A 25,000-nucleotide genomic window follows, 5' to 3' on the forward strand; every position below is an offset into this window, starting at 1 on the left:
GCTAAAATTGTCCAGGATTCCACAAAGCCAATCCTGGAGGAATTCTCTGCCAGCCAGGGTAGCGTGGTAGTTTCTGAAGGGGACAAGATAACCTATGCTACTTCATTTTGCAGTCAGGTGTGCTGATGGGTTACTAGTCTTTCGATTCTGAATACGAATGAGTACTTAATTAACCACTCCCCTTGGGGCTTTTCAGGGGCAATGTTCAAAATTTTTCGCGGGGGACTTTTGCCAGACTGCTTTATGGCGCAAATGGCAGCCGTACAGTTTGCAATATTAACTGAGTGACAAGTAGAATTTGCAGGTGCCCCCAGAACAAAGTGAATGAGTGATCAACACCAGGAGTTCATCGAGGGGAGCCTGCTCTATCTCCACTAATTCCTTGAGTCAACACTTTCCCGAGTGTGGCTCAGTTGGTTGAGCACCGGGCTGCCATGCGGGAGGTCGTGAGTTCGACTCCAGCCGGACCAACATTCAGGGTCTTAAAATAGCTGAGGAGAAAGTGCTGCCTTTGTTATTACATCCGCAAATGGTTAGACTTTCAAGTCTTCTCGGATAAGGACTATAAACCGTAGGCCCCGTCTCACAAACATCTTCCATGTTCATTAGTTCCCTGTGGGACGTTAACGTTAAAGAACCCACACACTATTCGAGACGAGTAAGGGATGAAGTTTCCGGTGTTGTGGCTGTCCTCTGTGAGTATATGGGTGGGTGGGTATAGCAGGTCCACATCAGCTAAATAGCTGCCACAACTTCAACCTGCTCAAATAAATAAATAACATAACATAACAGTAAATTCATTTTTAGGAACAGGTTTTTCCCGCGAAAAGTATTATGTTTCCCTTTACGCTGAGATACCTCTGTTTTAATTGGCTTTTACAACAGTGTGCGTTCAGAATCTCCCAAGAGAAGCGTTCTATAAATAAATCTACTCTGGAAAGGATAGACTCCCATGCCAAGTATAGGAGAGATAGAGACCCCTCTGATGAGCTCCTGACCAACACCATATTCTCAAATATCGATAGGATTTTAACAGCTAAACTTGCGTCGTGATGTCATCAGTGATTGAAAGTTTCTTGAAGTGTCTTTGTTTTTCTTAGCTGGTAACAGTATCTGGACGAGCAGCGAAAAACATACTGAGAAATCCACAGACATCAATTGTTCAGGTGAGAGACTCCCACGTTGGCTCACCTTGGGCTTTTTCTAGCTTGTCACGCTATCTTAAGGAACTATTGCGTGAAGAGCCAAAAGAAATCACGCTCGCCTTGTGCTTTCTATTTATACTTTCCGTTAGTATCCTAAGTGGACTGTTTTTGCTATCATCGTCTTGTCTGAATGAAAGCGGTCTTTACGCATTGTTTTTATTTGCGATTAAATATTTTGTTTTGTTTGTTTTTTAAAGCATAACATTTGCGTTTATGTTGGATTTCAAAGAATAGAACTTTCAAAAATTCCGCTTTTGGGGAAACCTTGCATATAAAATTATTAATGAAGACATCGACTTCGTCCTCTTCGAGGAAATGGCTTCGTTAAGCGATCATTATGGCCATAGCGTCAACCGCTCCGTTATTTATTAAATGTTTACGGGATTTTCTGCATTCAAGAAAGTCACAGAAAATAGAGGATTTCATCCCCGCAAAAAACAAATATTCTGGAAAATGTGTTTATTTCTCACTGGCGGTGAGAATGCAACCAATTTTTTAAGGGGAGTTGTCACCTAACCCCAGTTCAGTTGCCTAGCAACCACAAATCTACTGTAGCTTAGTGGTAGAGTATCCGTAGTAATCGGAAGGTCATATCTTCGACTCCTGTTTAAAGCCGTCAGGTTTTTCTTTTCCGAGTATTCCCGAGTGAGTCAGTGTTGATCAATGCATTTCTTTATACCTACTGATCTTTGCGATCAGTGATACACCGCTCAAGGTTGATGAAAAATTGTTAGGCGTTGCCCACGGTTTAGTTAAAGTTCTTATAAAGACTAACCATTTCAGGTGTAATAAGGCATTTACAGAAGTCTTTTAGCAAATTTCCTTCCTGTCCGTTCTTTCCTCATCGTTTAATTTAACCCAGAAAATAGTCATGATTCTAATGCTACAAATCACACCGGGCATATTTGATTTCCAAGCTTCGTGACCTCAGTCGTCAAAATAATATTCTCGGTAAAAAATGTGCACAGGAATCCCATCTACTATTTGCTTGAAAGCGCTCATATTGGATATGCGATAAAAATGTGCATCCGTCGAACTCGGTATCGCGACAAGTTCCTTAACACTGGGTATCCTGTCGCCGAGGGCCACAAGAAAGATTTCTGGCCCGAGTGCTTTGATCCGACTGGCTGCCCAAGTTAAGCTCTGTAGGTTTTCTGTAGCAGGCCCATTAGTTACCAGTACCACTCTCTTTTGGCTTCCTACGCAGACTCCAGAGTCACGGTTCAGTAGCAATCCGTTTTGTGTCGTTTCCAGAGCATTCAGTATGCTCTTGTTTCCTCCTTGATGGTGCATTTTACTGAGGAGTAGTTCAGTTATGAGCTGGTGAATAACCATAGAAAGTATAGAATTGAACAGTGAAGAGACTTAAGAGGAACACTTTGCATTAACTTTGTTTAATAAGGTCTTGTGTCATCAGGTTTAGGTGTGCAAATAAACGAAAGAGCTTGGGGAGAGTATGCGCCTTTTATTCCCAGTCCCCAGTTTTTATTGTTTTGGCCTCACTTCTGCTAATATATGGACTTAGCCAAGCCTGAATGCGGAGCTTCCGGGTTATTTATTTCATTTGCGTTTGGTTGAAAACATTAACTTTTCTGGACTTAATTATTTATAGCAGTGTGGCATAGAATATCTCATTTTATAAACTCCAAAAAGACGGCCACGAAGTAGTTGGTGCATTTAAAAATCGTGGCTCCAACGCAAACGTTTATCTTCATCACTAACCTCAATTCCTCGATGTTGTTTTCCAGCGGCCGTTCTAAAATTGCTTGAAAGCATTTCCCTGAGATTTTTTCCATCCTTTAGCGGAGAATTTTCCCTGAAAAATCATTTCGAAGAGTCCATAAAAAGCAATTATGTTTGCACATACAGTACAAACCACATAAACCCCTTCACTGTGGTCACATTGGCATACATGGAGGGGTGGACGTAAGTACGGACGGTCGCGAATGACGTCATAGCTAAAACTAACATTTCTCGCATCAATGGGTTACCTTAATCGTGGTGCTCCGCGCGCGCTCCGGCGCGTGGAGTTTAGCTTTGATTTCCCGCACATCCCACAGTAGAAAACTTAAGCAAAGACGACGCAACGGCGACGGCAACGGCAACGAGAACGTCATCTCAAAATCTAAATTCGCGTTATTGTAATGGATCAGTTTTTTTTAGACAACCGAGCTCGATTTACCGTATTCGAGCTCGAGTTACCTGTCGAACTCGAGTGACAGTCGCACTCGAAATATCGAGCTCGACAATGACAACATCGAGCTCGATTTCGAACACTTAGTTATCGAGCTCGATTACCAAGCATTGCTGCTTATCGAGCTCGATTCGATTACTTGCTCTCCAAAGTTATACTGAAGAGAGACTACAGAAAATACCTTATTTCAATACGTGACTCTACAGTTGTCATAGAAAAAGGATTAACTTTATTATGTAACAAGAATTCTCGAAAACAATTTTCAAAATCTGTCTTCATAATGGATAGTCTACAGAAAAAAAAAACTTCATATTAATATTTTGTTCTAAAGTTGTTATAGAGAAAGAAATTTTCGAAGACGTTAAAATTCATAACGTTCCTTTTAACCCCATATGAAGGGTTGAAAGCACAACCCCAAAGCCCCACCCCCCCCCCCCCCCACCCCAAAGGATCCGGACCATTGGACAAAAAAGAACAAGTTCCCCCAGTTGCGGACCAAAAATTTTGTTCAGTTTTATCATGATAAGGGGGATGGCTCTTTATTACAAAAAGATAACGGTTGTGCAACAAGTCCCACTCCTCTACGGTTATCATAGAAAAAGGATTAATTTGCCCTTATTATGAGTTCGTGAGTGAAAGTATTGCTTGCAGTTATTTGAATCACTTATTTATGCCACAAAAATTTTTTTTTCATTTGAATCAATTTCGTAACAGCCTATTTATTATGCATCACAATATCCGAGAACAGAGCAATTGCAAATTAAATGATTCCAAAAAGTAAAAACCTCGTGAAACCAAAGAAAAAGGGCAATACTTAGGGCCTGTTGATATGGTCTCGGGTACCCGAGACAACCCTCCCCCCGAGTTACCCTTGGCGAGACATTTTTCCACTCATTTGTTGAAAAAGTTCTATCAACTGTTTACATGAGGTGGGCGAGACAACTCGGAGAGGTGAGTTGTCTCGACCACCCGACATGACACAGCAAAATCCTAAATGCGCACGCATAAAATAAAAATCAGAGAAGCAACAGTTTGGGAGCTTATACATGTTTTTAGCGTATCCTTTCGAAAGGAAAGTTCTTTCCCGCCAAATTTCTCACCGCTGTCAACGGAAACTCTCGATTCAAAAACAGCCATTTATTTAAACTACATATTTAAATACTGCTGCGTTAAGATTGTCAGTCCATTTGCTGAATGTGAAAACGCAACTACACTTAATAAAAACGAACTAGAGAGAAACAAAGGCAAATGATGATACGCATTTTTTGAAGATGCGCCTTTAAATATATGCATAATTAAGTAGGGTCAACTTTTTCTCGCAATTCTCAAATAGACACACGGAAAAGTTGTCTCGGGAAAAGTTGTCTCGGGAGTAGGGCTATCTCGGGTAACCGAGACCATATAAGCAGGTCCTTGAAAGGCGATAAAATATCAAGGAGACCATACGACCACAGCCAAGGCTTTGTCTTCGGGTAGTCCTTAAAATTTGGTCGCGAGATCTGGGAACGAAGGCTCCTGGTTTGCGCACAAGGGTGGAAACCTTACAGGACTTTCTGCCTGTTGGCAGTTGCTGCAAGTGACACTATAATAAGGCACACATGAATATGCTACGAAGTGACAACACGGTCTCTTATGAGTTTGGTGCACCGTGGGCTCAAAAAGGGCTTAAAAAGGTACTTTTAGCCAAACCGGTTATTCCTTGTCGTGGCATCAACACGATGTACAAAAGAGGCAAAAATTTATGAAATGGGTGAGTTTACAACTTTATTCATATTGTCGACGTGCTTTAAAATTGCGGTATGTTATTTATTCCGCTTATCATTTAATTTTCCTTCAGCCTAACCTTTACGCACAACTTAAACGTTGACTTTGCGCACAATCATGAATGATGTAAGTCGAGCTCCTTACAAGCAACTAATATTAATCCTAAGGGGAAATTGGATCATCTCGAATATCTTGCTGAATCAAAACGCAACGAACTGAAATTTGTCATAAAGATAGCTTTTTCGTTTCTTCCGCTAATATTAAATTGGTAAGTTCCAAACTGAAATATTTCTATTGTAATTTGAACATAAGAGCGAGCCCTTCGTCCGCATATTTGGTCCTTGGTCCGCGAATCATGTAAGCAGCCAAAAAAAAAAAAAACCTGTGCATCCTGATAATTTCTGTATCACTTGAAAATTTATTTCTTTTTTATTATCCTTGATATATCTCAGCTACAGCCGTATTCGATGTCGTTGTGAGTATAGAATCTGCTTTTATTTTGAGTGTACCGTCCCCCAACACAAGCTCCATTTCATGATAAGGCCGTGTAGGTATTATAGACATACAAAAAAAGGTAACCCGTTCTTAACCCTTTCACCGCCAAGAATGCAAATTGGCACTTATAGATTTTACTCTGTCTAACGCCAGACGATTTTACTCGTCAATAGGGAAGCCCTCTGCAGTGAAAGGGTTAAACATTTAGAAACAAGATTTAGAAAATATTCAGTTAAGGCAAACACCTTTTCCATTTATAGAAGGTTTTCTTTATCTGCTTTGCGAGATGCTCTCTGGGGTCATAAGTAGTATAAGTCGCGGACCAAGGAACCCTATGCGAATATTGTTGATATCTTCCAAGAGTCTTTAAAACAAAAGTTTAAAACTCTGCAGCAAATTAGTCCCCAACTGCAGAAATTAGTTCATCTGTAAATCTGGTCAATATTGCGTTTAACCTTTACACAAGCCAAGTGAACATGTCGATTTATGTTATGGAGCCGTAAAAGTAGAGACTTTCTATAAAGACACATTAATTAACACACCTGTCAACAAACTTGAATTCCGCACAATCACCAATAGCAGGAAAGCCGAAATTTCGTCAAGTGAAAGAATAATAATCCGGAAATGATTGGACAGATTTGTTTTTCGTGGTACTGTAGTTAACGAGGAAATATAACAGGGAGAGGACAAAATGCGGAGCCCTAATCCAAGGGGTACCCTATGGAGTACCCAAATGGAGTACCCTAAAAATACTATTTCGAATGAGTGCTGTTGATCAACATGTAAGCAGCATCTCAAATAGTGCTTACTTAAGCCTTAACACCCATTTTAAACAGCATTGTTCAACAGTATTTCAGTCTAAGCACCCATTTTAAAAAGGTTAGCTTACATGAAGTAATTGGCCATCACAACACTAATTGAAAGCTAACCTTTTTCAAATGGGTGCTCCATGGATTAGGGCTCCGCGCTTTATCCTCTCCCAATATAACATCATGTTTGGATAAGTACTGGACCGAGGACACCATAGTGTACCCTTCTACATTTAGTGTTGATGCTTGATAAGAGAAAGAAATACAAGGCCCAGCCTTCAACCGACACACTTTTCGACCGTTTGCTTTTGTTATGGAAATTCACATTGCTTACCACAGTGATTTGATTGCATGAATTTCGGCTTTGGCAGGACATATATGCATATTGTTCCACGGCACGCAATGTCTGTCGGTTGAAGGTGGGCATTTAGAGGGCCTGTGTCACGACATTGCAGGCTTCCAATTTCTTTAGTGTTAACAATTACTCACTTCAACTTGCTACGGAACTTTTGTTTGTGCTGTTTTGTTCGAATCTCCCCTCAATGTTTTAAGTTGTTTGATTTTTGTTTTTCTTCCAGTCACTGAATTTCGTGACACACCCCCCTTGTAGCTTAGTCTGAGCTTATCTCAAACCATGTAACAAATGCACTTATTTATTAATTTTTTTTGTTTTTTCTCCGATTTTTGGATGTTCTTGTGTCTTTCCTCTTTCTTTTTCTTTTCTGTTCTGCACTGGTCCTCTCGTTGTCACCCTTGTCGCTTTCATCATCATCCTCATCGTTTCCTTCTACCTCTCCGTGTGCCTTTTGTTCTTCTATTTTTTTTTTATAAAAGAGATCGGAATACGGTACATTGTTATTTTCATCTCCATTAACTTTTCAAAGGTCTTATTAAACATTATCGCCCAGATGGGGTCCAGTTGGAGTTTGGATATTTCGAAATGGTTGATTACTAACATTGAGGATGACCTCAAAAGAGATTGACGGTAAATTTCACCTGGTATTTTCAGTCCCTTAAAAAACAATGGTACTGCAACAGGATCACATTGGGTATCCCAGTGATTAAACTTAAACTATATACAAAGGACTGACACTTTAGGACATGCATGTCGAAAAAAAAATACACGCTTACATTTAGGGGAAGTTTCTATGAATGAAGGAAAATTATCACCATCAAAAATATTAAGAAGTCTGTGCAGAGCTTAGAGATGTTCTTACCTTGCAATGTTTCAGAGAGTTCTTCATCTCGGTTACTTTCAAAGTTTCCCTTGAATGACACCTGCAACGAAACATAGGTGGAGGGAAGTATGCTACTCATAGGGCCATCAAGACTTAATAAGTAGCATACTTCCCTCAAAAGATATGAGGAATATGTAGCCTAGTTGATTTTGAAAAGTATTGAAAATAATTACTTTTACTGTGTGATGCAAAACCACTTCTCAAGGAAAATTTTTATGTTTTATGTATTTGTTGTTACGATAATTATATGAAACTTTGACCACTGAACATATGTGTGGATTGCCACGGTTGTGGCATAGCATTTCATACAGAATGGCAATTCATTTTGGACGGTTTTTTGAACACTCTTATCAATTATTGACTTGCTTGTTGTGAAGTAATTTAAATGATTTCTATGAAGAGTTAGTCATTCAGCATTACACTCACTTCGTAAGAACCTGGTCACAAAGGCCCTGGCTCACGAAGAGCCTGGTCACAGAGGTCCTGGCTCAATTAGGAAACGAGTCATCGAAAAGGTTACATTCCTAAGAACCTGGTCACAAAGGCCCTGGCTCACGAAGAGCCTGGTCACAGAGGTCCTGGCTCAATTAGGAAACGAGTCATCGAAAAGGTTACATTCCTAAGAACCTGGTCACAAAGGTCCCGGCTCACGCAGAGCCTGGTCACAGAGGCCCTGGCTCAATTAGGAACCGAGTCATCAAAAAGGTGACATTCCTAAGAACCTGGTCACAAAGGTCCTGGCTCACGAAGAGCCTGGTCGCAGAGGCCCTGGCTCAATTAGGAACCGAGTCATCAAAAAGGTTACATTCCTAAGAACCTGGTCACAAAGGTCCCGGCTCACGCAGAGCCTGGTCACAGAGGCCCTGGCTCAATTAGGAACCGAGTCATCAAAAAAGTTACATTCCTAAGAACCTGGTCACAAAGTTCCTAGCTCACGCAGAGCCTGGTCACAGAGGCCCTGGCTCAATTAGGAACCGAGTCATCCTAAAAATTACATTCCTAAGAACCTGGTCACAAAGGTCCTGGCTCACAAAGAGCCTGGACACAGAGGCCCTGGCTCGATTAGGAACCGAGTCATCAAAAAGGTTACATTCCTAAGAACCTGGTCACAAAGGTCCAGGCTCACGAAGAGCCTGGTCGCAGAGGCCCTGGTTCCATTAGGAACCGAGTTATCGAAAAGGTTACATTCCTTTGAACGTATGCATCTCTCTCGCATTGAGCCATATTCTGTATTTTCCTAAACCCTAACCCTGTACAGAACCCGTGTGGATATCTTCTGTAATTCATTATTAATATTTATATTAATAACATAATGTCAAAGTGGTAATATGATCAAATTTTTACACCTTTTTGAGTGTATCGCATAGAATTCCATGAAAGAACAAAAACACCATTTACTGTTTGCAAACATCTTCATTAGTTCCGCAGATATTTAATTTTGAAAAATGGTTAAAATATGTGACCCTATTTGGGAAAAGGGGGATTAAGGTGAATTTAGAAAACAACGTTTTAACGCGTTTAATCGCGTTCGTCGAAACGCGTGGAAACGCATTTTTTGTGCGTTTAAACAGATTTTTAACGCGTTTAAACAAACGGCTCTGTTGCGCTTCAATTACTGCATTTCGTATGCTGAAAAGTACGCTAATTTAGTTGTATTTGAATGAATAAATTACCTGTTCTATAATATGAAATGCGGAGATTAGAGTGCATGTCTTCCAACCCACTGTGTCAAAATGATCAATTCATCAGCAAACTTACCTTTTGCCTTTCCTTTTTACATTGCAGTAAGAATCACATTCCGTCTATAATAATTTACTATCCTTTTTTCTGTGAGCGCCTCATGCGCACCGACTTTAGCCCACTTGCAGTGCACGAATCTCGTGCTATCAACAACGGCAACCAGACAATTAGCACACGCAGGAAAGAAGATTCGGTTTTCGAGTCTTCCTAAGAATGGAGCAAGCCGTCGCATTTGAGCCTACGGATTCTGCAGACAAGAGCCAACGATATTGCTCAAAGAAACGCGAACCACTGAACGACGCTTCAAAAATGTTTCCATTAGCGCATCAGGTTTCACCAAGAGGCTGGTCAATCATTTGTCTCAAGCTTGTTTTAATATTTTTAAACTCTTTAAAATTTTCACATTCTCCTCCTTCGTGTTTTCCTCTTCGGAATTTTTGGCGACAAAAAGAGCACGTCGCCAGAATGAAGCAGAATCGAAGTGATGACGCCGCTAGCCTTCGGGATGTGTCATATGTTATCACTCGAGTAGACTGGTCACGATGTCGTGACGCTCGCCCCGCAACAACTGAAAAATCAGGTTTTCGCCCCATAGCGACGAAAAAATTGGATTGTTTGTACCATTATTGATAATGCCTCGAGAAAATAGAAATTACAGAAAACAGGCTGTCAACATTTAACCACCTTCAGAAGGACGTAATTCAAAGAATGAGCGAATCACATAAACATTTCATCGAAATGTGACAAAGTAAACATCGCATTGACTTGACCAAATACTTCTGGGTTGTGTAATTCTCTCCATTGTTATCGTGGGGAAACAGAAACCTAAATATCCAGTTGCGAGAGAAGTAGGGAGCGATTCAGTGAAACTGGGAACGTTTTTAGATTCGCGAACATTTGGTAGTATCGCAAGTATTTACCGGTTTTTCTGATCAGCGAATTGATTTTTTCGGAACTTCCTTGGTGTTCGCGAACAGGCTTTCCATCGGATAGTCTTAATTTATTTGTTACGGATTCTTTCAGTTGTCGCTATAATAATATAATTATTGTGGGACTGTGAGAGAAGTAGCGAACGATTTAACGAAAGCAAGAGCCGTTTTTCGCTATCTTTATGACCGGTACCTTCCGGTGTGATTAATGGCTCGAAGTTGAAGCTTTGGCAAGAGATAGAGTCATGTTGGAACAACCTCAAGCTGGGTCTAAAAACGCGCAGAGGAATAAAGAGGGAGGACATGCAAGCTTATCTTGACGAGCAGATGTGGCGACAGTGGAGAGGAGGTCCTCATCAGCATGTCCTACAAAACTTCTTAACCATTTTTCCCTCTCAGTACGTAGTAACTAATCCAGTGTTATAATTTCTCTTCAATTTATAACATGACTTTCCGATTAAAATTTAACTGTGTCCCAACTAAAAAATGTTTTCAATCAAATCCGCTCGACGATGCTTTCAACGAAATCTTCGAACCAGGAAAAAAACGAGTTTTAAAATTGCTCATTTTCACTTTCACATTTTGAATAATTGCGACGTATGACGATCGTTCAAATCTGAAAAAAAGGAAAGCAACACGCTTAAAAGTGACCTTATCCCCCCAAAAAATTTTTTCGCTAAAATGAACCTTGCCAACTGTTCGAAATGCATTGCGGCCATTTTTTTATTTTTCTAATAAATCCAGCAATTTTATTGGCTTCAAAAAGTTGGGAAAATCCAAGCATCTTTTGTTCACGACCGAGTCAGAAGAGATGTGGGTCTATTCCTGATTTGACGTCACAAACTGATTTACATTGCATTAACTCTTTGTAAAAATGCATGACCCACTCTCCTTCTGACTCGGTCGTGAGCAAAAGATTCCTGGTTAATTTTTCGCAATTTTTGAAGCCTATAAAAAGGCAAGATTTGTTAGAAAAAGAAAAAAATGGCGGTAATTCATTCAAACAGGTGCAAAGATTTATTTTAGCGAAAAAAGAAATTGGGGTTAGGGGCACTTTAATAAGATATGCAAAAATAAATACAAATTATGTGTTAGTTTTTCGCCTTCGGCAAAAACCAAACAAATTTCAGGGTAGAAAAAGTAATGTAGGTTTCCCTGCAAATGCTATTTTTTAAAGAGTTAAATTCAGCTGCCCAATTCTTGCTTCTAGAAGTAGGAGAGAGTATTTTGGTTCCCATGTGGATGCTTACCCTGCGAACAGTTGGCTTCTCCTAGGCTACCCTAGATAGAAACTGCTGCGAACAACTGTTTGATTTGCAGCTGAACGCACGCGCAAGTGCTAAAACGAGTTACCAACTCGGTTCAAATTTCATTTATTCGTCCAGGCGGCTCAGCCAAAGAAAATAATGGTTGTTCCCAGTGATTTCTCTCTCGGGAACCGCAGGATAAACCAACTGCTTGAAGGGTAGTGTATGGTACCTTCGAGTTTTTAAAAATATTTTTAATACTGCATTCCGATAATCATTAACTGAGTGGTAGTATCCGATCCACTGTGTTATTATTATCATAATTTTACAATGTGAATGTTGTTTCTGTTGACAAGTGTTATTATCTACCATCAAACTATCAAAAATTGTGAACGATCTCCCTTTGCAAACGTTTGACTAATTGAATGAATAAAAGTAAATGGAACAATAAATAACGAAGGAACTCTTAACTGCCGGACCGTTGCTATAGACCTCTGCAAGTAGTCCCTGAAACTGTACAGTTATCCTGTTTTTCAAAGTGCGTTCGATGTAACATTTCTTCGTCTGGTTCAACTCGCAACCATATTTGGTAAATCACGTGACCAAAATAGCAAATGCCTAAATAATGAGCGGGCTACCGTTTTTTTTTTTCACAAATTTCTAACGCCACAGAATGGGAACATTCTAACAAAACCTGTGGCATGGATTTGAAAAAATATATATAATTTTCAAAAATTTATGACGTGATAAGGCCCACCGATGATACACTTTTCAAAATAGCAGTGCAAATAGAAATTCCATGTTACATGCAGTTTACGAACAATAATGGGACGGTTCCAATTCGTTAAAAAAAAAAGCATCTCCCTTTCGTTTCCAGGGCACGGCAGAGGACTGGGACTAATATCTTCAAAAATGTCTTTTTCTATGACAACTTTAGTATGAAGTTTTAAAATAAACTTCTTTTTATTATGTTTTCTGTAGCCTCTCTCTAGTATGAAGACAGATTTTCCAAAAATTTCGAATATTCTTGTTATATAATAAACTTAATCCTTTTCCTATGATGACTGTAGAGTGAAGTCTTGAAAAAAGGTTTTTTCAATGTTTTATGTACACTATCATCGGTATAAAGACAGTATGACAATCAAGAGTTTTTGGAGAGCTCGATTGGTAACATCGAGTTCGATAAGCAGCAATGCTTGGTAATCGATCTCGATAACTAAGTGTTCGAAATCGAGCTCGATGTTGTCATTGTCGAGCTCGACATTTCGAGTGCGATTGTCACTCGAGTTCGACAGGTAACTCGAGCTCGAATACGGTAAATCGAGCTCGGTTGTCTAAAAACTAAAACTGATCCATTGTAATCATGACTTGGTGACTTTTTCAACCTTTTGAATATGACAAGGTTGTGGTAGTTCCTCAAAAATTACATTGGTCAGAATGGCGCTTAATTTAGGCGAGAAAATTATAATCTATCCTCCAGTGCTGAGCTGCTTCCTAAAACCACAGGTAACCGAGGCTCACTGTGTGTAGGTAAATATAGAGAACATATGAGGCGAAGTTTAGGTCTGAAAATTTGCTAGAAAATGGAAATAAAAATCGATAAAACTTACCATGTGGTGAGCTGTTGTTGTCTTTAATACGTACACGAAGTTTCGGGGAAAATGTTCCCCGTTCACCTTCCTTCATAATATAGTGACAACTGACAAGGTAGGAGACGGAAGCCAGCTTATGGACTCCGATCGACCCAAAACAAGCACGATTTTTTTCGCGAAAATCGAATCCAGTCGCTAAATAAACACGCCAGGCTCGTGGAACATGAATTTCTCTAAACCATGAATCCACTGAAGCATCTCCAGGTAGCAACGCGAAGCCACCAGACTCCGTAAAACTTGTAAGTTAACCGGCTAAAATGGCGGCCAGAAAGCGTTGTACTCGCGAAGTGAGACGAAGGGAGACGTTTTCGAGTGGACAATCTTTTGAATAGTGCTATATTCACCTCGTGAAGAGCGCTTTCGTTTCTTTTGCGCTGACAACAATTCCTACAAATGTACGTCGAATCGATTTCAACTTTACACTCCATAGATAACAATTCCGCTCGTACTTTAAAAGAAAAACCTCTTTGACAATCAAAAAGATTTTTATTCGTATTTTGTACCGTGCTCAAAATACACACGAACTCATCGTAAAATCTCTCACGGTGGTTCTCACGGTGTTGATGTGTAGAAATAAAAATAAAAGCCAATCAAAACTCGTTGTTTCAATGATGTAATGATCGATGGGTAATAACCAATCAAATCATTTTCCACACATTCCAGGAAAAATCACGTGGTATGGAACACGATTATTAACGGTAAATCACAGACGCTCCTCTCCGATTTTTTTTCGGAGAGTGGGTGGCTGTACACAGGCTACTTTACCTCTGAAAACGAGATCATTTACAATTCGATGTATTTCATTGAAACACGCCAGCTTGGCTTAGAACCAGAATCGGCTAGAAAGGACAAACTTCAAACAAGATCTTCAACAAATTACCTGTACGTGCTCTAAATAAACTTCTGAAAACACAAGCTGGTGACATTTCTCCTTACTTTTACGAGAACTCATTACGATTACATGTTTATAACATATTAAGCGCAAAATTTTCTTGTCACTGTCGAGGCATATCGAAAAACAGTTAGGCAAACGGAGTGAAAAAACCTCTTGTTCGCTGGCATTTTAAAGCCAAACAAACCAGCAAACGGATGAATTATTTCTGTCAAAAAAGAGTGCAGATGATTTTTACCTGCCGCAGATCAATAAGAAACACCTTTCTAAAAAAAAGGCATTTATTTAAGTCTACTTTAGAGTATCGCTGCCGATACACACAAGGCAATAAGTTGCAGTGACAGGTCTCTGCGACAAGTCACTTCGTGTGTTGTACTTGCAAAACAAGTCGCTGCGACACGACGCCTGTTTGGTGCACACGCAGTGATTTCGTATGAGGTGGAATATGCACTAATTTTCTAATTCAATATGGGGACCATATGACGGTCTCTCATTGTTTCATTTATATTTTGTCGCAGCGACTTGTTGCCGGGAGTGTGCACCATAGGCGTACGGGCCATGGGGGTGGGGGACTCCAGCACCCCCCAAATTTTTGGGCAACTCGGAACTTTTTGGGCAATAAGAGAAATTTGAGCAAAGCCAGTTTTTACAGAAGTTTCCATGTTCTTTTTTTCAAAGAGATAGATATTTTCTATTTTATTGACCTGAGGTCGGTGTGGTAAAGCCATTTAAATTCACACGAAACCGTGGTTGCCTCGCACGTGCTGAGTTTCTGGTTGAAGGGGATCATATATTGATATACATATTTGGATTTTTATTTTTATTTTTGGGCACTGTGCTGCACTGCATTAGCTGGTGTGAGATATTTGCAGTCGTGAATTAATCAATTTCTGCATAACTTTCTAGAATCATATCGTATTAAAATTATTGACTGGATATTCTCAGAAGATCGGAGTCACGTGCTAGGCAACCAGTGTCTTATGTGAATTTAACTGGGTTTACCATGGGCCTACAGTGAATGACTTATGAATTACCATGACCTACAGTGAATGCCGTAAAAATTTACGCGACAGTGGAAACAAATACTCATCTTACGTGTTTTTTTTTTTGTTGTTTAGCACTCGCTTTGTGCGATATTAGACATGTCGAATCCAGCGGCACAAAAACATAAGCGAGCCTATCGACATCGGGTTACCTGTTCGGAATGTAAAAAAGACATCGTTGCTGAGTACCAAGGCGATCATGCAAGAAACAAGCATAAATGCAAGAAAGTTAAATTTACTGTTTCTCGTGCGCCAAATCAGTCGCAACTAGGTTTCACCGGCGGCAATGAAACACTAGTAAAATCAGTAAAATCGATCCCAAAAACGTTGGCTCAGATCTTCAGAATGACAGAAGTACAGATATAGTGGATTCATCAGATACTGCTCTGGATAAGTCAGATATCGAGGTGATTCAAGTGAATAATGGTGCTCGGCGTGCTCTGGCTACGTCAGAATTTATGGATGTTGGTTCGACAGATGAATCAGAAATCAAGGATAAAGGTAATTCGGATAAGTCAGACATCATGGATATGGAAAGCATAGATAATGGCGCCACTGTTCCGGATTCTACAGAAATCATAGATAATGGTGCTAACTCTGAAATTGTGCATAGTGCTAATCGGGATAGGTCCAAATCAATTGTCATAGATAATAGTGTTCCGGAAAAGTCACTTTAGTCAGCTATCATGGATAATAGTACTCCAGCTAAGACAGATATCGCAGATGGTGCGCACAGTTCTTCTTTGGATACAAATTTATAAATTATCGTGGTACTTGCCAAACGTCCAGTGATATAGACGAGGGTCCTCAGTAACCGATCTTAAAGTGCTACGACCCTAAAAAAATGGCAGAGAATCTTTTTCTAGAGATTTCAACCCGCCCTGGTACAAACGATATCCATGGCTGACCTACAACTGTGAAACAAAGAAAGCATGCTGCTACCTGTGACAGAAATACTTGAATGCCCATGATTTCACGTTTGACAATTGGAAGAAGCTAGAGCGTATTACTAAACACCAAAAGAGTGAGAACCATCAAACGGCCATGGCGAAATGCATTGATAGCAGAGCAAATAAGAAGTGAGAAATTCCAATACTGAGCAAACTCCAGGAATCACACAAACAATATGTGAAGGAAAATCGCGACTACTTTAAACTTATCATTGAATGTCTCATGTTCACGGCCCAACAGAACATCGCCCAACGGGGCCACGATGAAGGGCGCGATAGTCTGAGTAATATCAGTAATATAAATAGAGGTACTTTTCTGGAACTAATTCACTTGCGGTGCAAGGACATAGCTTGGCTGAATGATAAACTCGATAGCGGTTATACAAAACGAACTGCTACAAATTATTGCCGATCTCATTCGCGAGAGTATCACAAAAGATATGCGAGCAAGCGGATGGTATGGTATCATGAAACATCAGACATTAGCAGAACATAACAAGTTTCACTTTGTCTTAGTTTCGCGCTGAATGGAACGAAAAAAGAAGCATTCATCGACTTCTACTCCACAAAATCAACCGAAGGCGAAGTACTGTATGAACTAGTGAAATCTGCTATCATTAAACTCAATCTTAACCTCAAGAACATTGTTGGTAAAGCCTTCGATGGGGCGGCTAATGTGAATCTGAAATTGATGCTGAATTCATTGAGTTCAGGGAAATATCTGCCACAGTGAAACACCTGATAAAGATAGCTTCTCCCGCGTTGCTAAATTTTGCAAAATCGACAGCGAGATTCTGGAAGCCGAGTAGAAAATGTACGCGAGTTTTCGTCGTGCACGCGGATTAGGCTACATGGCTGTTTCAGAAATGCTGGAGACAATGCAGAAGAATGATCTATTTGATATGTTTCCATAATTTTGTAATGTGGTACACACCATTGCAGTGATACCTCCTACATCTTTTTCTGCAGAACGATGATTCAGTGCGTTGCGCAGATTAAAAACTTACCTCCACATCACCATGGGGTAACAAAGTGTCGTTCAGTAACATCGCAGTTATTAACAATGAAAGGGCATATGCCAACTCTGTGGTCAAAAATGATATGGATCGTATCATTGATTTCTTCGGCCATCGAAATGCCAGAGACAGCTATTTCTTTTAAGGTGTTTTATGAGCTCGTATGATAGAATCACGTGTAAGAATATTTTCACTTCATATGTAGGTCTATGTTAGTGCACAGTTAGTGACCCTCGTTTCTTTTCGACTCAGTTTCATAAATATGTGGACAACTTGAGCGCATTTTTATGGGCAAATGGCTTACCGCCAATCCCCCCCTCCCTGGAAAAAAAGTTGCCCACACGCCTATGGTGTACTCATGGCGCGACAACGCTGCTTTCGCTAATTTTGTCGCTGCGATCAGTCGCACGAATTCAAACTGGTTTAAATTCGTGCAACTGATTGCAGCAACAATGATTTTCACAAAATTAACTGTGTCACACGAGGCGAATTGTTGCGGCGACTTGTCCCCGCGACGTGTCGCAGCGACCTATCACCTAGTGTGTCCCGGCCTTTATTAGGCCTACATTATAATAATTTAGGCCTAAGCTTTGAATTTAAACTGTTTAGCTTGGTGGTGAAGAATGGAAACCGACCTTTTGTAGTGTTTAATGTTGTTTGTTGGCGAGTAATAATACAGCATTATATAATATTGTTGTTGTTTTGTGGCGGTCGAGTGGCTAGGTCAAGGGTTAGTCAACACTCCCAGGTTCAAGTCCTAAGTCCGTACACTTGGGTTATCTTTTCAAACAAATATAACCATTTCCCATAATCCATATCAAGCTTTCAGTCTTCTAAATTCACGATAATAGTGAATTCAAAGCAAATTTAACAATTCAAGGTAATTGCGATTTCAAGAACGAGACCGGGTTGTCTCATTCTTACTGATAACGTGGTGTTTCGCACGCTTTAATGAGAGACTGGTAACTAGATTGAGAACACCTGAACGTAGTAACATCTAACTGGTTGATAAAGTAATAGTTTTCCACTACCAATTAATGTTTCGTGTAACGTTTGTTTTAAGCGGCGAATCAATGAACTTCCCAAAGTTTGCAAAGTATATCAGATCAACCACTTGTCAAAACCTTGCGAGAACATCACAACAACCCGTCCGCACGATCATCGTTCATTTTTATTATAACTTTGAAATTGACCAGAGTGGGCGGGCTATTTTTGCAAATTTCCTCACGTTTTAAAATTTATTGCTTCATATCTGCCTGTTCTTCAAAGTGAGTCTGAGTACGACATTTTTGTAATGGTAATTAGTTCTACTAACAAAAACGTCGCACTTGGACTCGCTTTGAAGAGGAGGCAGACATGAACTTGGAAATGGCCTATTATTTCAGTTCTTAGCTTCAAGCAACGAATTTTGCAACAACAACCAAAAAAGCCCCTGTTGAAGACCCATTGAAAGCTAACCATTTTAAAGGCGGTTGTTAAGACCTTAAAAATGCTGATTGAATAATTGAAAGCTAACAGTTCAGCGCTTAACCTCGCCCCAGGTTCTTCTCGGCTTTCAACATGGTGGCTCTTCTCTTGTTGAAAACCGAGGAAACCCTGGGGACGAGGTTTTCCAAAGCTCGACCAGGATCGCGTGAGCCTTGCGGCCATTGCCAAGTTGCCCGCGTAGCCCTCATTTAGGAGGTCCGACTGAATAGTGATGATATATTTTTTTTAAAATTTTATTTTGTGCTGATCATTAATTTTTTTTCCCCACAGTTGATCGTTATATTTTTGCTTTCACTGTGGGCGCAATTTATTTCCAATCCAGAGAGATAAAAACAGTATTCAAAACAAGTGACTATTTATTATGTTATTTATCATGATGCAAAGAAAATAGGGAAGACATCCTTTTATAAGTCATTTTAATGTAGCTAGAACTCATGATTACGTATGGATGGAAATTGCTCATCCAATTCTTCATCTTTTTAAATATCTAAACTCCCTTGAAAATCTGGGGAGGAGAGGAGACGGGCATCACGAGCCACTGTATCTCACAGAAAGATAAAAACCCCTAAAACCCAAGCTGATCGCTATTCCTGTCTCAGCTATAAGTGTGATTTATGTTTTATTCACGTAGTCTTTCCGTCTTAAGATTCGTGTTATTACTTTATGACACATTCTCGTCCCAAGAGCCACCCGGCCCTCTTAGGGCCTGTGTATATGGTCTCGGGTACCCGAGACAACCCTTCCCCCGAGTTACCCTTGGCGAGATATTTTTCCACTCATTTGTTTTAAAAATTCTATCAACCGTTTACATGTTTACATGAGGTGGGCGAGACAACTTGGGGAGGCGCGTTTTGTCTCGCCTCGGCAGGTAGAGTAACCCTGGCAGGTGAGACAACTTTTTCGCATGTAAACAGTTTGCCTCCACCACCCGAGACGAGACAGCAAAATCTTTAATGCGCACGCATAAAATAAAAATCAAAGAAGCAACAATTTGGGAGCTTATACATGTTTTTAGCGTTTACTTTCGAAAGAAAAGTTTTTTTCCCGCCAAAGTTCTCACCGCTGTCAACGGAAACTCTCGATTCATAAACAGCCAGTTATTACTACTACATATTACTGCTGCGTTAAGATTGTCAGTCCATTTGCTGAATGTGAAAACGCAACTATACTTAATGATACGTATTTTTTCAAGATTCGTCTTAAAATATATTCATAATTATGTAGGGTCAACTTTGTCTCTGTCACGCAATTCTCAAATAGACACACGGTAAAGTTGTCTCGGGAGGAGTGCTGTCTCAGGTAACCGAGACCATATAAACATGCCCTTAGCCAAAGGCTGAGCACGAAAACCAGTTGCCTCTGGAGTATGGAGTGTGATTCGCGACAAAATTCAAAATTAAATTCTGTTTTACACACGTTTCATTTTGTTACTTAAATTGTGTTCTGTGTTCAAATTGTTAACATCAAATTATATTTTGTTTTCCAAATGCTATTCTGTTTTGAATTGTGTTCGCTTAATTCAGTTCTGTCGCCCAAATTCTATTTTACTTTGAAATGGCAATTTGCCTAAATTATATTTCTTACAAAGCACTGATTAGCTCAAATTCAATTCTGTTTCACATTCGGATTTGTAAATTCTGTTTTGTTTGTGAGCCTCGGATCTAGTCTACCGCGGCCAAGTGAAGAGGGCTTGGCCACATCTGCTTGTTCTTTCGAAAAATGACGGCTAACGGGGCCAACGATGCAGCAGTTCGTGGGTTTCTTCACCAGTTGCTACACTCGATAGTTCGCCAAATCGAAAACAATGACGGTCGTGGCGACAATGCAGACGGAGTTTGGTACCGAGTTGATTGGCTTTATAATTGTTTGGATCGCTATGTGGGCTCATACAATATCGCGGAGAACATTTTCCGTCTTGTTGGGAGAAGCCGAGACATGATTGAAGAGATTGTCAACGCCCATTCAAATAATCGTCAATCTTTCGAAGTTGGACGGATACTAAGCGGTAATCGTGGTCGCCCAAGACTTGGTATAACAAGGGAGCAGCTTGAGGTTTTAATGGAAAGAGGGTTCCGGATCAGAGATGTTGCCATCCTCGGAGACCCAGGGGCAGATCGCGGAGGCAAGGGGAAGTCTAAACGGGCAAATGAAAATAGCGACAAAGAAAAGCATAGTAGGGCGAGAAGAGCCCCTGGGGACATGTTCTTACCAGACCAGTTCCAAACAGACTAAATTCTGATTGGTGCCAGAAATTGTTTGTGTTTTTCTGGTTATACTGTTGCACAATCTCGCAGTATTTAAAATTCTGCTACTTGTATCCCGCCTTAGTCCGAAGATGATACAGATTTATATCGAAATATTACAAGCACATAACATCGTTTCCTTGCATTTGTTGTCTATCAAGTTTAGTCACTATGCAATTACTCGGTATAGCATTTATTCTTTATTTACTAAAGCTATCACCAGGTAATGGATAATATAACACCTAAATATTTAATTCCAGCACATTTCTGATTGTTTCTTCATCTAGAGATATTTAAACGTTCGCTTTTAGTGGTTTCTTCGTCATGATTCAATGTCATACTTTCTGTTTTAGGCCTTGACAGTATCAAGCCGTACCTTTTGACTTCATTCTCTATAATTTTCAGTCCCCGTCTGGCCGCGTCAATTGAAGTGAAACGCTCACATAAATTGTCTGCATACATTACCATATACAATTTTGTACTTCCCCAGCTTTTGAACCCGCTTCGTAGCTCCCTATCAGTAGCTTCAATCGGAATCTGGTAATCCAGCTGTAGCCCATATCCATTGCCAAGTTCACCAATCAGTTTCCGGTGAATAACACGGCATACTGAGTAGGCAACCACGCGCTACCTTGAATGACTTTTTTGGACCTTTGATTACTGCGGTTGTGTTAGTGTATTCTGCACGTAGGAGTTCTACAAAGTGTGGGAGACCCAGCCGTAGTGACCGTAACCTAAACATCATATCAAACTTACCTCATACTAACTTGAACATTTGATAAATTCGCTCCCAGTTCTCGAAACTGCTCACCTGACATGAGCAGTGCAATTAACGCTTGTCCGTGCGTGACAGTTCAAAATGGCGGGTTTAGAGGGAAAACGAGAGAGGAAGGTTCCGAAAAGACTTATTGATGAAATCGTTGAGACTAAACCAAAGAATTGCAAGAAAATGAAGGCTACTGACAGGAAACTTTATGAGGTTGAGGTAATAGAAATTGACAAGGCCGCGAACAGGGTAAAGCTTCATTTTACAGGTTACAGTGAAAATTACGATGAGTGGAGACCATATGACGAAATGAAGTTGCCAGTGATACGGTTTGAACAGATGTCTAAGCCAACAGATGCGTCTTTTGACGATCGTCTCCAAAGCTTTTGTGAACGTCTCTACAGAGAAATCAAGCGCAAATTGTACTCGGGCCGTAGGGAGGATCCAGAGGTACGAATTGTGCAATGGTCGCATTAAAGAGCACTGAGAGAAATAAAGTCATTTACCGTCTTCATTCGAATGAGAAATTGGATGAATGTATCGGTTTGAAGTGGAGTGAACGTATTATGAACGAAAATGGCGATTTTGCTTTTGTTGTTCCAGGAACTGTAAGATTTTGGCTTGCAAGTAGAAATCCCATTGTTGAATTTAAATTGATTGGCGACAAATAAATAAGATCAGAAATAGATGGTGGACATCAAGTTGTGTTAGCATTTGTGCGCGGGGATAGCAACAGAAAAGACTACAAAGACATGGTTCATAAGGAATTTACTAAATCAAAACTTACTAAGGGCAATTAATGCAAGATTATGAAGAAAATATTTTTCTTGGCAATGAAATATGTACACACACATATAAATATAAAATTACGTAAAATTATATAATAGTAATGTAAACTTGTTGATATTTAGGTCCTCTGAAACTGACCTACAAAGTATGAACTGCTGCTGGTGTCTGTAAAATAGTGTTTGTCTGCAGTCTTCAATACTTGTGATTATTTTACATTACTGGGTTAACGTGCATCTTGGTTCCCACTTTCCATCTACTTTAACAACATGCACACAAAAAGTATTAAAATTACATTTACTACATTTTGGAGTACATGTTTTAAGGGAATGCCCCAACTCTGAACAATTCCCACATTTGTAACTACCTTTAACCCTTTCAAGACCAGCAGCCTCTAAAAGCTGTATTCTGTGCTTTTTTAAGAAGAGTTGTTTTAAGAAAGATACTCCCCTATGGTTTGAAGATCTAAAGTAGTCCTTGGATACAGTATCATTATATTTTTCCATACCCTGTTGAGTGAAGTAGGTCAAATTTTTGTAACGTGTTAAAAATTGAGGCACATGGGCATACAGGGCGTGCATGTATGGTGTCACATCTTTTGCTTGGTATAATTCAAGGAATTTTGTAAACCATTTCCTTATCTTACCTTCTAGGTTAGCAATAAAATCGTCTGTGGTATAATCTAGCTTTAAATCACCTACAATATCCATAAAACCACTCCAAAGAACCTCGAGGTTACCTGTCACTCGGCAATTTGGTAAAAGTGATTTGAAATTTATCTTTTGAATCAGTAGTAATTTTTCAGGGCCAGTAAGATCTCTGTATTCCAACTTCTTGGTATCCTTGTCTATTTTCCATTCAAAGGAAATACCTAGACTCTTCACATATGTTTCGTACCCAGCCATATGTCTGTATTTGGTTCGGCAAAACCCATTTGAAAAAGTATTAACTTTATCAATGGCATCCTGCCTCCGTAGCTCCCTGATAAGAAGCTCAATAAGATTATCAGAAATTCTTAAAAGCAAACGTAGTGTGTCAATTACCACATGATCAATGGGAATAAAACTAAACAATGGATCATTTTTACAGTTGTATTGTTTACACTTTGCATGCTTACTTATCTCCACAGAGTCCCTTGCCCCAAGAGTTTTGTCGGTTAAAGACCACTTTTTACTGATATCAAACCGTTCATTTCTTGGGCACTTACACCAAATGCAAGCAAAGTTTTGATTAGCAGCTCCTAGACCACAAACACAAGCTAAGAATTTCCAATCTCCCCCCAAAAAGTACTCTATGCTATACTTTTGGTTATTTACAGTAATTCCCTTTAAATTTGACATTTTCTTTATGAGATCAGCAAGACTTTCCTTAAGATTATCATACTTTTCTGTTGTTTTCATTATGGCAAGAACATAATTTTCTTTTTCATTCATTGCTGCATCTTTTTCATTTAATATTGTGTATGTTACATTCTCTAATTTTAACCGTTTACCAATATTTGTTCCATCTCCACTGATCTTTACTTTGATAGTGGCATCCATTTTGAAAGTTCCATTTTTTTGCAACCTTGCTATTTGTTCCTTGATACTTTCATAAAATGAAATCTGGATTCCCTCTGCCTTCCCAGGTGTAGCAATAAGCCTCCAATTGGAATTCAGCTCATTAATGTGCTTGGCTATCTTATATTTTGTTGGCATGTCTTTGCACTTCATAGCTAGTTCATGCCAGGCTTCATTGGATATATTGAATTTATCTTTAATGTATATCCACATGTTAATGTCATCTAAATCCCTGTCAGTTACCTCCTTTGGCTCTGAGTCCAGTAGTGGAAGCTTGCCATCTTCTATCAAGGAAATAGTTTCGTACTCCTGGGTTTCATTATTAAGAACTTCAACTTTAGTGGCAATAAAATTGTATAGTCCCAGAAATGAGAGAGTAGCTTGGCAGTCCTCCTTCATTCCCATTTTTATTCTTCCTTGATGCTGCTTGGTGTATTGGCTAAATTTCTTATGTTTGCTTGGACCCCTTATCCCTTTCTTTTGCATTTTTGACACCTTCTTTGCTAATGCCCTGAATTTTGCTCTGAAATATTTTGTACTTTTTTCTGACGCCTCTGTGACATTCCTTAATTTCTGCTCAATGTTTAATCTCTTTGCCTGCTCTTCTGCCAGATCTTCTTCCGCCTTTCTTTTCTCCCCACGAAGTTGCTTGTTTTCATCAACCAATACAGGTGTCTCTAGCTCATGATAAAAAAATTTAAAGGAGTAGCTTGATGATTTCCTCTTTGAGATGAGTTACTTGATACACTTTCCTCCCCTTCTTGAAGCCGTCTTAAAAGCTAAATACAGTACGGATATCTTTTTCTTAAAAACATTGAGTATTCTACTGTTAAGAATGACTCCACGGATTCCAGACTCTTTAAGAATTTTCTCTATTATTCTAGATATAACAGACTCTGCGTTTTCATCAGTTTCAGGTTCCTGAAAAGACTGCTTCGAAAGGGTATAGATAAGATAGCTGAATTAAAATAAAAAGAAACAGCA

The 25,000-nt window shown here is 39.6% G+C and overlaps 1 protein-coding gene and 1 pseudogene across 1 annotated transcript in view; one reads left to right on the forward strand and one right to left on the reverse strand.

Annotated features, from left to right (window-relative positions):
- LOC138004117 (broad substrate specificity ATP-binding cassette transporter ABCG2-like) overlaps nt 1–25,000 on the forward strand; it is a 60,435-nt gene that overhangs the window by 17,295 nt on the left and 18,140 nt on the right. Inside the window, exons 9-10 of the mRNA XM_068850541.1 lie at nt 1–117; nt 1,101–1,166. The exon at nt 1–117 is cut by the window's left edge and continues 83 nt beyond it. Coding sequence (XP_068706642.1) covers nt 1–117; nt 1,101–1,166 — 183 coding nt within the window. The remainder of the gene's footprint in view (nt 118–1,100; nt 1,167–25,000) is intronic.
- LOC138004474 (uncharacterized) overlaps nt 22,676–25,000 on the reverse strand; it is a 2,577-nt pseudogene continuing 252 nt past the window's right edge.

This window comes from Montipora foliosa, chromosome 5 (assembly GCF_036669935.1).
Source record: "Montipora foliosa isolate CH-2021 chromosome 5, ASM3666993v2, whole genome shotgun sequence".
Taxonomy (NCBI): domain Eukaryota; kingdom Metazoa; phylum Cnidaria; class Anthozoa; order Scleractinia; family Acroporidae; genus Montipora; species Montipora foliosa.